General features: G+C 47.3%; 1 protein-coding gene across 5 annotated transcripts in view; it reads right to left on the bottom strand.

Moving 5' to 3' along the window:
• Positions 1-13391, bottom strand: part of Snx6 (sorting nexin 6) — a 32556-nt gene that overhangs the window by 7360 nt on the left and 11805 nt on the right. For all 5 annotated transcript variants that reach the window (XR_013314806.1, XM_077664821.1, XM_077664818.1 and 2 more), the window contains 4 exons: positions 5723-5762; positions 4452-4538; positions 3399-3494; positions 855-918 (listed from right to left, as the gene is read on the bottom strand). Coding sequence is in view for 4 of the 5 variants with exons in the window: in XM_077664821.1 (XP_077520947.1) it covers positions 855-918; positions 3399-3494; positions 4452-4538; positions 5723-5762 (287 nt within the window). In the remaining variant the exon portion in view is untranslated. The remainder of the gene's footprint in view (positions 1-854; positions 919-3398; positions 3495-4451; positions 4539-5722; positions 5763-13391) is intronic.

The raw sequence follows: 13391 nt of genomic DNA on the forward strand, positions 1-13391 counted from the left end.
GATTTTGTTGCACAACTTCAGAACAATGTGTTGTGTGACCGCAGCAGCAATGACGGCAACACTAGTGAGGGTGATGGCGCAAGCGCGGACAAGTAGTCCAATGACTAATTCATTTTAATTTTGGAATGTGCCCATAGGCATGACTTTTTTCCCCTTGCATGCGATATGTGGGAGGGGGGGGGGGGGGGGGGGGGGGGGTTGACTTACATTCGTGCCAACTAACAATCATGTAAATACAGCATGTGCCACCCTCTTGAAACATAAAGGATGTGGAAAGCCATCTCTTAGCTGCTTTTACTTGTGAACTTCTAATCACTCCGTGTACTGTGCCACCGTTCCTCTCGTTGGATTCCTGTTTCGTTTTTTCTCTGCTGCGACCACAAAGTCTACCCTCTCACCACAATCGTGGCTGTGTTATATTTGGGTAAGTACAGTACGTAGTCAGTGCACAAATTCTCATGTAGAAATACAGTAGGTTAGTGGTGCTTCATATATGCAGCTCAGTAAAAATGAAAGCTTCCCTACCAGTGTCCTAAGCACTTATTAGCACCCGTAACAGTACAATTGACACATAAAAGCACACATGTGAACAATGACAGCTATTTTACTCATTGCTTAGTCAAATACATAGTTCTGTCTGTATAGTGAACACTGTTCAAAAGCACACAGCCAAAAGTTTAAAATGCAGCAAAAATATGTTTCAATCATGTTTTCGAACGCATATTACCCTATACTAAGCGTCTGAACCAAATCAGAGTCAATTTGCACTCTGGGTCTCGAGAGGATATAATTGGCGCTTTCTTCCGATATTGTAACCCCAGCACAATCCTCAGCCTTTGTATATATGTGCCCACCTTGCTTGGCCTGCTTGGAGATGCTCTCAAACTTTTCACAGGCCTCCTGCTGAGCTGCCTCCGCCTGGAAAAAGCACACACAGAGAATGAGGGTCAGCTCAAACACAAACACCGGTACCAGTGCTGTAGCATACTGGGTGATGTTGCTTTTCGTTCTGTGAAAGCCCCATCACTATACAAGGGGACCATTTGCTAACACTGACCACTGGCACCAAGTATGAAATATACCAGCACAACACTTATGTATCTGGAACTTGAAAGGGATTTTCAGTGCCTTTCTTAAAAGCAGCACCATTTCCAATGGCCGTTCTGCGGAATGTTCCCTGAAGGTCCTCGACACCTTTTTTCTTTCTTTCAGTGAATACTACTGCGCATGTGGCCACGTGATTTAGACAGTATCGAGTTCCAAGGCAGCAGCAACACATTACCCACAGGCACAGAGTAAGTCGGTCAGTGCGCATATTCCCAACACGAGCATTACCCGCAGACTAGGGGTGTGCGAATATTGAAATTTTCGAATACAAATTGAATACGAATATGAAGAAAAAATGGCTTCAAATATCGAATCGAATATCTGGTCAGCACAAAAAATAAATTCAGAAAAGATAAACACACAAACATTGTTGCCGATATTTTTTTTTTCAAAACAGTGCATGGCCTTTGCAACTGAAATAAACAAAACTAAACTGTCTGATCACCATGTAAAAAAAACATGATATGCGGAGAAATGTATGCTACTAAACAGTATCCAACCTGTAATGTGGTCAGGCAAAATTAAATCCATACCATGACAAAACTGGAACCAAAAATAACATGATGGCTAGTAAAACCTCATTAATTCGGAGTTCAAAGAACCGACAGAAATGCCTGAATTATTCGAAGGTCGATTTATAAAATGTCCCGCAGCCCCGAAAAAAAATTGGCTGCAGTTTAGCTCTGGTTAAACCTGGTTGAATTGCGAAAGCATGCTTAGCTTTCGCCTTAGAATTTAACTCTTCCGAAGCAGTAGAGCAACTAGATTCAGATATAGACTCTTCATCGGCAACTTCCATGGCGAGACTGATCAACCAACGAGTAGTGCACCGCTATATATCCCAGTGAAGCCACCACGGAGCGATATTCGAAGCGGCTCCCTTTTTCCCTTCTAGCTGCGGCGGGGAGTGAGCTGACGCCACGCGTCGTCATAGCAACGGAGAGAGCTGACGTCACACCATCTGCCAAGCGCAGGGGCGGCTCTGAGGGAAGCACGGCATGCACGACAGGCGGTTAGACCTGGCGTAGTATTGATTCCGCAATAAAAAACTACCAAAAATGCGGCGGCTCTATCGTGCAAACACCTGTAATCCCGTGACGAGCACAGAGTTTCGGCGTGCTGTAAGACATCGCGAACGTTAGCGAGATGAAAACGCACATTGACGTAGGAATGGCGACATTACTTCTAAAAAGGAAAAAAAAATGGTCAGCGACGCGTCGGTCAGTGTCTGAAAGCGGCACGGTGCTGAGGTTAGACTACTGGCAAATGGGCGGGCCAACAGTTGCCATTGCCACGGGCAAGTGGCGAAGCTCAGAAACCAAAACTACGTGGCCAGGTTATTTTTTTGACCTAGTGACAGGGGCCCTCCGAACGTTGTCACGCCTGCCGTTAGGCCCACTTAAGAGGTGCATGGGTTACAGTGCAAAATGCAATAGGCGGGATTTTTACAGGGTCGCTTACCCTGTTGTGACACCTCGACTTGCCCCTTCGGGAGCCTCACGTGAAATTCCGCAAGTAGGCTTTCCCGCATAGCGTAGTTGACCAAAACAAGATGGCGGTGGTCACCCTCGGAGAGTTAAGGTGACAGAACGAATGCCATGGATGTGGGCTTTAATTAGATAACATACTACGGATAAAAAAATAAACACGCTTTCGCATTGCAATTGTTAGAAGTGGGTCGTCCCCATCTTGTTCACAGCACGTGTGGTATGTGGGAAGGCTCACTTGCGGAATTGCGCACAAGGTCAAGCCTAGCGGCATCGTAATGTGATCGGTCCATGCGATAAATGATGGAGAAGAAAGAGAACAGTGCCTTTATACTGTTTTCCTGGAACTTTAAACTCTATATTCAGATAATCTGCCCAGATATTGAACTTTTGCCACAACCAAATTTACGAAAGTTGGCACGGTATACGATCGCTGCTGAGTATTCGAGAATTTTCAAATATTCGGAAATTCACGAATATCATTTCTCAGATACGAATATGAATCGACTATGAAACATATTCGATTCGTATTCGAAATTTAGAATATTCGCACACCCCTACTGCAGACATTTGCTGCTTGTCCAGCAGCAACTCATCATTCTGACCACAGGACAAAGGCCTCTCCCACATTTCTGCAATTAACCCTGTCCTTGCAGCTACTCAAGAAGGTCCCAAAGCAAAGGGGGCTGAACCCATGACCCAGGAGTGCCAGCACCCTCTCTCTCTCGGGGGTGGTGAGAGGCAGAGGGGCTATGCCATGCTCTTTGCCCTGAGAGGGTCGCGAGGAGGAGAAGCCGCACCCACCGCCTGCACCTCGCGGTTCTTGTTCCGGGCCCGCTCCAAGGCACGGTTGGCGTTCTCGTAGTTGGCCAGGCAGCGCAGCCGCCGATACAGGAGGTCCTGCACCACACCACACACGTGCACGCCACTCGATGGTGATGGTGCCAAATCTCATTTTTCTCTACAACTACAGTCCAATCCACTTGTAATGAACAATTGCTAAGCACAAATAAAGACAAAGCAATCGTCACAATGTAACATAAAGGCTAGGGCACCGAATCTCGGAATTACCATCCGTGGACAAAATTTGGTTAGAGCAAACACACAGCCACCGGGAACGGCGGGCATGCTGTGCAGTTTTCATAGCGGTTCTACATAATCATCAATACCGCTTTCACTTTTCACACACACTGTGAAAAGGGCATTGGTTACGCGAAGAGATGGCAAAAAAAGGAAATCCATTGGTTGTGCCCAGCATCACCTTGGCTTTCGGGCACTTAACTATATTAGGCTAGCCCGCTTCAGGAAAGGACTCAGTGGGACTCCATGAATATTTCCCTGGCCAAGAGAAGAGACACAGTGTCTCTCATATTGCGCTGGAGTGTGTTCATCACTTGCACCAGTTAGCTGCACCACATGCACTGATCATCAATTCCTTAGAAACCAGATTAAACAAGAGCTTAAAAAGATAGTCTACTTGGTCACATCTGCCCGATTGTATGGCTCTTGGCCAACAGCATGACAGATGGGCAAACTGCTGCAAAAGAGCTCCAAAGAAAAAAAAACCCATTTCGCATCACTGCTATGTGGTTTGCTTGATCTAAACATTGACTAGTTAAGAGTAAAGCTTTGACGGTGTAGAACACTTCCTGTGCCTGTGCGTAAAATGCAACCGCAGCCGCACGCAGAATCAGCATGTAAAATGAAGTCACCAAACACTGCACAGACTGCAAAGCGGCCTTTCACTGAGTGATGCATTAAGACCTAATCGCACCCCCCCGCCTGATCTTTCACCAACAAAAGTGGCACTTGAGTGGATAAACTTGGCCGGCCACGATCCAGTGGGCACGTGTGTACCTTGGCAGCCGAGGTGTCCCGCATGTAGTACCGCAGTGTGTCGGACAGCTTCAAGTCTTCATCCGTAGCCACCCGGCCTTCAATTTTCTGCACCCAAAGGAATAAACTAGGGTCAGCGGCAAAAGGGGGATGCACAGACTTTGCACAGTCAGCGCCAGTTGTGTACTCAACAACCGGTCGCACAGTACAACACTGCTTTTCAGAGACTGCATTTTGAAGGAGGGGAGGGAATGCATAAGCATGAAATAGTGGCAACTTTTTGCCGAGAGTTTGAAAGAAATTCTGCCGCAAGGAACTTGTTAGACTGCATGCGATTGGTTTCTCTTGACATCAAGCTATGCAATATAGGGGTAAAATTATCCTGCCTGCTGCAGAAGGGGAGTTATAGTATGCAGAAGGGTTGAAATGCGGGCCAGTTGGTTCATAGTAACTTGAAAAAAACCAGTCACAAAAGACAAGGCACAAGAGAAGGAGTGTACATGCCACAACGGCTGGATTTTGAAATCATCACGAATATAAGTTTTTCTTCCTGTTCGTGAAGTGGCAAATTGAAAACCCTGTAACTCAGCTTCTACGATAGCCAGGATAATAATTTTGCCACTATTGCATAGCTAGATGTCAAGACAAGCCAACGGCATGTGTTCTAGCAAGTTTCCTGTAGCAAAATTTATTGAAAGCTCCCAGCAAAAAGTTACATAACAATATTATATTGCCGCGAACCTTTGTACTGTTCGTTTATTCTTCGAAGCTGCCGGCACGCTGCTTTATAGCTTTGTTTGCGATGCAAGACGCAACCAGATTTATCTCGATTGATCGCATCCAGGCAGAGTTGATTCTGCATTGTTGCAGAATGTTCAAGTAACTTTTCACGCTTTAGCTCTAAAGTTCATTATCAGCTTTAAATTGAGCACGGCCGAGAGCAGCGGGCATTCTGTGCAACGACCGCCGAGCGCGCTTGCTGCTAAGCTGCCGCCGAGTGATTCAGTCCATTGTGGGTGTTGGTCAGCCCAAATAACGAGTTTTGTTTAGACGCCATTTTGGCTATCTTTCTGCTCTCCGGATTGCAGTCACCACTACATGACAATATGAGTGCATAAGGAGTTGTTTTGCATAAAATTGAATCATATATTTGGAATCTGCACGTAAAAATATCTTTGTTGAAGATTTCATTATTGTGACTTCATTAAAAAAAATTTTTTTTCTAAGACCAGCTTCCCCCCTTAAAATCCCTACTGCCATAGCCCGCATATCTCAGCTGTGCATCGACTTACCCGGGCCTTCTCGAAGCTCTCTGCAACCTTGGGGAAGAACCTGCAGAGAGACAAGGGCACACAGGAAATGCATCAGGCACATATATACAAAAGCACAGGCTGTGTGAACAGGTGTTACTAATACAGTAATACGTGTTTACTACTAGCACCTGTTCACCATCACTATTTTCCCCAGAAAGGTTGAGCAGCCAGACATGGCAGATGGTAATACGACATTACCTACAGGAAATAAACACTGCACAACATAAATCATTTGCCTCAAAAAGAGGCTCAACGAAACAAGAACGGATTAATGGGGTTTAAAAACTAGTAAGATGGAATATTTCCAAGCAAAAAGTTGCAAGTTATATTTTCTTTTCCAAGCCACAATACAGTCGCCGACAGATTTTTTCAGACTCTAGGGACCATGAGAACATCTGAAAAATCACAATTACTGCAAAGACCACTTTAAGTCAACATATGATTGCCAGCGTAGAGGCAGAAGAAGTCAGCAGTTTTGTTCTGATGCTTCAAATAGCTCTAAATCTCGCCGGGTGTCATGCACACAGGTGACAGGCAGCGACCACTTTCCGAGTCTTTCCTTGAGGGAGGCAACAGGCGTCAGCGTGAAAGATGAGCTGGGCAGGAGGAATGCGAGAAGAATTTCCACTAACCATTTTCGCGTCGCGTAGCTAAAAGTGCGCTGCACTAGCCATCAAAACGCAGTCTGCACCAGCACCCGGAAGTGTCGCTAGCTGATGGAAGAGCCGCTATTTCAGTTGGTTGCGCAATACAGCGGCTAGATGATTATGCGCGTAACGGCAGCGCTTCTGGGGAATGCTGATGTTTGCTGGAAGAGCCAACGCCCCGACACCGATCACTTTTTGTTTAGTGGTGCTTGGAGTTGGTGCATTTGACTCGACTGCCGGCCGTGTGCTTCGCCATGAGCTCTCCAGGTGCGAAAAGCATTCGGCGCTCATTCACTGCAGCGTTCAAGAGGGAGGCCATCATTTACGACAAAGAAACCAACAACTGCGCGGCAAGCAACAAGCTCGACGTTTCTGAACAGTTGGTGTGGGAGCGGCGGAAGCAGCGAGACAGAATTTTCGATTTCAATTCCAAGCGAAGAGGTTTCCATGGGCCGAAGTCAGGACGCTTTCTGAAGCTGGAGGTCAAGCTTGCAGCGTATGTCACCGAAATACGTGATTGGTCCCTTCCAGTGACATGTGAAACGATCACGCGACAAGCCCGGGTCTTCGCTGCGGAAGCTGGGATACTCCGAACAGACTTCAGAGCCACCAGGGCTTAGGCTTCGATATTTATGAAGAGGGCTGGCCTCTCTCTTCGTCGGCGTACTAGTGTATGCCAGAAGCTGCCTGCTGCTTACAAGGAGAAAGTTCTCTCCTTCCATAGGCAGTCCCTCAAGATCCGCGATCTCGCGGCAATACCTGCTCGGCCAAATCGGCAATGCGGACCAGACTCCAGTCTACTTCAACATGACGAGCAACACAACAGTGAGCGTGAGGGGAGCTCGCGAGGTTAAGCTTCTCACGACAGGAAATGAGAAACTTCGGTTCACTGTTATGCTATCATGCTTGGCAGATGGCACAAAGCTCCGACCGTACATCGTCTTCAAAAGAGAAACTATGCCATTGGAAATGTTCCCGAAAGGTGTGATTGTGCGAGTGAACGAAAAAGGCTTTATGACGGACGACTTAGTTATTGACTGGTACTGTCGGGTGTGGCTTTTGAGGCCAGGAGCATCCCTCAAAGACCGCAATCTGAACCTCCTCGTGCTGGACTCATTTCGCAGCCACCTTGCCACGAAAGTGAAGGCAGAGCTCCGAAAAGAAGATAATGATATGCTGCTGATTCCCGGCGGTCTGACGGGGCAGCTGCAGCCGCTAGACGTTGGCATTAACACATGCCATTCAAGGACTTGCTCCGGCGTAAGTACAACGAGTGGCTGGCAGTGGACGGGCGGCAACTTACGCCAACAGGGCGCGTGAGGAGAGCCTCCCTGGCGGCTGTGTGCAGGCGGGTGATTTCCGCTTGGGCGGCCGGACCATGCGATGTCGTGATGCGGTCATTTAGGAAGTGCGGGCTTTCCATGGAGGACGATGTGCTGTGGGACCGCAGCAGTGGCGACGATGACAGCAGTACCACTGAAGATGACTCAAGTGGGGATGAATAGCCCATCTATGCAATAAATTTTTGTTTTTGAGCGCGCCCACCAGTGTTTTTTTTTTTTTTTCGGACATGCAATTTGGGAAGTCGACTTACAATCGTGTAAGTACGGTACATTATTTTTGTCTTTTGGTTGAGAACACATGGCATCACTGCACTGTCACTTGTGTCACTACACTGAGCAATCAATGTGGTGTGATGTTAGGCCTAGGCCAATGCCGGAGAACGGGGAATGTGCCCTTAACAGCTCTCGGTGCAAAACAAGCATGTTCCTGCACTAGAGTGGCAGGAACCAAGGGGGAGCTGCAACACAGACACACAGCTTCAACAATCAAGTCGCAATAAAACATGACGGCTGTGTCCTGCAATTCCTGAGGTGTGCCACAATTTACTAGGCCACACTGCTAATGGCAAGACTTGACTCGTAATATTGTGGGCACCCCCATGTCATTCATTGCTTGCTAGCAAGGTCGGGGTCCAGCACAAGGAAACAAAGTGCAGTAGAACACAGATTATAAATACAGTAGAATCTCAACGATATGGTCTCTGTTGACACGAATTTCGGCACAATATGAGTAGGTAAAATTTTCTTGCTGGAGAGCACTGTGTACAATGTGCAGAACTTCAGATGTCCGAAATGCTCTCTTGCGCCATTATGGATTATATGAATGTGTGAGCCACGACCACATCCTCAAGCACTATGTGCTAACCTGCACATCATCTATACTGCGAGCGGCAGTCATGTGGCCTGCACACTGCCGACACTGTAATCTGTAGTTGTGATGATGATGATGAATTTTTATGGTGCAAGGGCAACTGTGGCCAAGGAGCACCATGGCACAAGGTTTTTTTTTCTTTTTCTCAAGGTGGGGTCAACGACCATTTATCAAGCATTTCAATTGAAACCCTTACTAGCCGAGCACCAGGTCAGGGGAAAGCTTGTAGCCATTGTATCACCGGTGGGTACCAGATGGCACTGGGGATCGAACCCCGCACCTCTTGCATGCAAGGCGGATGCTCAGACGATTAATCTCTAGTTGTGTGGTACTCATAGTAAGCAGTAATGCACGACCACGAATAAACCCTGTCAAACAAACAGATCTGTATGAATGTATTTCTCAAACTTCTTTCTGCATGTGGATTGTTCATCTTCGATGGTACAAAATTCAGATGATACGAATGTTTTTCGCAAGTCCACAAGATTTATACCATCCGAGATTCTACTGCATGTACGGCTTACAATTGGATACCTCGCAGTGAACGCATTCACATAATAAATGCACCTCCCGCTATACCTGCCAAAATGTTTATTTTTGATCACGACATGTTACGTAAGTGTGCTCTACGAGAATTTGTACTGAAACTGTGCTGCTAGGAGACATTCTGATGTTCACGAGGCAGCTAGAGGTTGAGCGCACCTCATAATAGATGCATTGTACGACACACCACAAACACTGCTGCTCTAAACTTTCGAAGAGGTCTTGCAACGCAGTATTGAGCACGACGGCAACGTGGCATTCTGTTGAGACTGCACCTAGAGCCACAGTCACTTCGCGATTTTGTGCAGCACAGTCTGCAATAATCATTTGTATCAGAAACGACGAAACATCACAATCGTCACCTGTGGCACAAAAGCAACTAGGGCGCCCCCTACACCAGTGATGCGCCACGTACACATACATATGTTGCCGCTAAAACCTAGACAGCCTCGAGTGTGTGCGTTAGCCCTGCTATGTTTAGTGTGCTTCACACATAAGCAGCAGTGGCAAGCAATTTGGAACTAAATACCGCTTATGATGAAAGGTACAATCTTGTCACCGGTTACTGCCAACACAAGAACTTCGCATTGAAATGAACACACAATTTATGCCGTCCTCAGTGAAGCGAGCCAGAAGTTGGCTAGGCGAGAGCTATCTCATTCCAGCGACCAGAAGTCGCACACGCAGAGTCTTCAGAGATTTCGCCCCCATCTAACTGAAGTCACTGCGGCTGAGATCTGATCCTGCAATCTTGGGATGAGCAGTCGAACGCAATATCTACTAAGCCACGAAACCAAGTAGTAATTGATTGAAGTCTTAAAGGGAAGCTGAAGCGGTTTTCAAATCGCATGAAACGCTGTGGTCGGGAAGAAAGGACCTTGAAAATCATGTGTGTAAATTTTTTCCCGATTCTGTCCGAAAACAGAGCTGCAATCGCTTCTTAAGAACCCGCCGCCGGCACGCACTCGTCGCTTCCGGAAGCGCCGGGTGGGGGGACGGCCGAGTGCAAGAACTGGCGGAAGTGACGCCATTCACAGAGAGTCGGCCGGCCGTCCGGCTGCGCTTGCTTCGCTCCGGCCCGCGCTTTGGCGGCGAACCACAGATCAACGTAATCTTCTGCCAGTGCCGTTCACTTTCTCTGGTTTAGGGGTTCTGTGCAATGCTTGAAGCCTACATGTATATAAACCAGTTTTGGCATGGCACTTCTTTCAAACAGCGCTCAGCACACAGCTTGGTAGAATCCTTCGGTTGTTCTCCCCAGCCTCTTCCACGTTCACCAGACAATCTGGTGGTACGCAGCATGCCGAAACTGCCTGCACAAAATATGTGCATCAATATTTCTCTTTTCGTTATATTACTTTCTTACTTGTTTGTAAACTCTTTGCCTTTTCCAGCTGGTTCACATCCATGCTGAGCCAAGGCCACTTCCAGCACTGTCTTTGAGGCACAAAGTATTGAACTCCTTTGAGCTCGTTACGCACTGTGTGCCTTTTTGCTTTTTCCTGATTGCTTGCACCTCATGGCAGCACAAGCAATTCTCTTAATCTTTCGTCAGCGTGCAGCACACGCAGCTGTACCTAACTGAGCAAAAAAGCGATTATGTAAGCCTAGTATACTTGAGCAAAGCAAACATTTGCATTCATGAGCACTTGCTCATGGCTGACGATCGACAATGGCGCCAGAATTCATACTAATTTGTCCTTGAGTAAGAACGGCAAAGTCGTCGAGTCGCGATACGCATACATCTATATCATCTACAAGTAATTCTTGAAAGACATACGTAAGAGTGCAAACTGGCAACACGGACAAGGAAGGGAACAGGACGAGCGCTACACTTTCAACAGGGTTTATTCAGGGAAGAGCGTATATATTGCCTCTGACCTTATCCATGCTCTTAATCTCAATTTGACAAACATCTACCTTTCACAGATATGCATCAAGGAACATCATTTCACTGTGCCGGATAATAACCGAGGTATCACTGATGCAATTGTCCCCTCGTTTTTTGATATAAAAGGCTTCCACGAGCTCACGTTCGGTCTTATCACGGCTTTTCAGTAGCACTTTGCATTCAGGCAGTCGGGGCTTGCAGACTATACGTTTCTCTTTCGAGCATGCTTGGCAGTGGTCTCGAAGATGGGCTCCTTTCTTATTCAATGAATTCTTGTGCTCAAGCACGCGCTCATTAAGACACCGGCCGGTCTGTCCAACGTACACTTTCCCGCATGTAAGCGGGAACTCGTACACCACTCCTTTCTTGCAGCCAACAAGTGGCGTTCGGTGTCTGATGGCGCACTCTTGCATTTCCTTTCTCCCAATACGTGAGCACATTCTGGCTAGTTTTCGCGGCGCTGAAAATGCGGGAAAGTGTACGTTGGACAGACCGGCCGGTGTCTTAATGAGCGCCTGCTTGAGCACAAGAATTCATTGAATAAGAAAGGAGCCCATCTTCCAGACAACTGCCAAGCATGCTCGAAAGAGAAACGTTTAGTCTGCAAGCCCCGACTGCCTGAATGCAAAGTGCTACTGAAAAGCCGTGATAAGACCGAACGTGAGCTCGTGGAAGCCTTTTATATCAAAAAACGAGGCGACAATTGCATCAGTGATACCTCGGTTATTGTCCGGCACAGTGAAATGATGTTTCTTGAGGCATATCTGTGAAAGGTAGATGTTTGTCAAATTGAGATTAAGAGCATGGATAAGGTCAGAGGCTATATATACGCTCTTCCCTGAATAAACCCTGTTGAAAGTGTAGCGCTCGTCCTGTTCCCTTCCTTGTCCGTGTTGCCAGTTTGCGCTCTTATGTCTTTCACGAATATGCCCCAACAAGCCCAGTTGCAAGTACTTAACAAGTAATTCTGCTGGTTATCTCGATGCGCAACATCAGCCATAATTATTCTTCAAAAGCATGTTCAGCACGCAAAAAAAAAAAACAACGCACAGGGGTAAGTGCAGAAGTTTCATGGTTGAACAGTAGCCCGAACATGCGGCAGGAGGACAGCGCACACGGGAGCTTCCTCCCGGTCTCCTCATCTTTTCGCGCTGCAGTACAGCAGTGAACCCACTTCAACTCATCCAGTTTGGCATTCTTTTGTAGCTCTAAAAGCATTAGGGAGCAATAAGGCAAGTAACTATAAATAAATGAACAAACAAATGCTTTACCTCGCGTGACTCGTGTAAGCTTGCCGGTGATCTGATTTAGATCATGTTTAAAGGCGTTACAAGAAGTTGGTCAAGATAAAAAAAAAACAGAGAAAAAAAGACGCAGGACCAGGAAAAGACACACACAGACTAGCTGTCGCCGTAAAGAAGTTGGTGGCCAGGCTTTTATGCAGCAGCGGTGCACAACAATGTTTCCTCACAATTTCCTTTTTTTATTGCCACTTGCACATGCACCTACACAAAAGAAATGCACACGCATGCACCTACGCATAACATACGTATCAGTCGAGATTTGGTTTTCGTGTTACCCTGGTAGGACGTGAAAGGCCCATACTGGGTTAACGAAATTTCCGGCTTGCAGGAGCCGCCATGCGGTCGCTTCTCTATTAGCTTCTTATCAGGCGGTGGCGCCAGTTTTCTGTTTAGTCTGTAGTTCTCAACGATTTCGGAATAGTTTTGCGCGCGCTCGTCCAGATTCCGACAGTCCGGCGGTTCCATGGTTACCCGGAAGCAAAGAATATGGGAATGCGCTGACTACAACGGAGTCGACGCAGATACTGGGAAGTTGGGAAGAAAGTTGGGAAGCCCTGCTGCGCAGCGAAGAACCCGCTCAGCAGAAACGAGCCAATCCGCCTGGCGGCTGAGGCCGCGAAGAGATAAAATCTCTTTGTTAGCCTTTAGTCATGGGGGCTTGGGCCCCCGCCCTCCAGGCCTGTGTGCCGGGAGCGGTGAGTAGTAAGGGGCCTCCTTTTCCGGCGGAAATAAAAGCTGTCATCCATCCATTCATCTATCCAGTCGAGATTTCCAACACGTGAAAATGTCGCGACTTGACTTTCGTTGCCCGCGCACTCCGCGGCGTCGTTGTTTCCACCGTTTTCTGAAGCTGCTGATGGCTCGAACATGCATGGTGAAAGTCCGAACTGTTTAACACCGCTTGAATTATCCATAATTTCCGAAACGTAGTCCTTAAAAGCCAGCTGAAGCAACGCGCTACGCAGCAACACCGTCAGTGCCGGCTGGAGATTCCCGTGGATGACGTCACGACAGTCCCGGCCAATCGCGAGCAAGAGCTGCGTTCGCTC

Source organism: Amblyomma americanum, chromosome 5 (genome assembly GCF_052857255.1).
Source record: "Amblyomma americanum isolate KBUSLIRL-KWMA chromosome 5, ASM5285725v1, whole genome shotgun sequence".
Taxonomy (NCBI): Eukaryota; Metazoa; Arthropoda; class Arachnida; order Ixodida; family Ixodidae; genus Amblyomma; species Amblyomma americanum.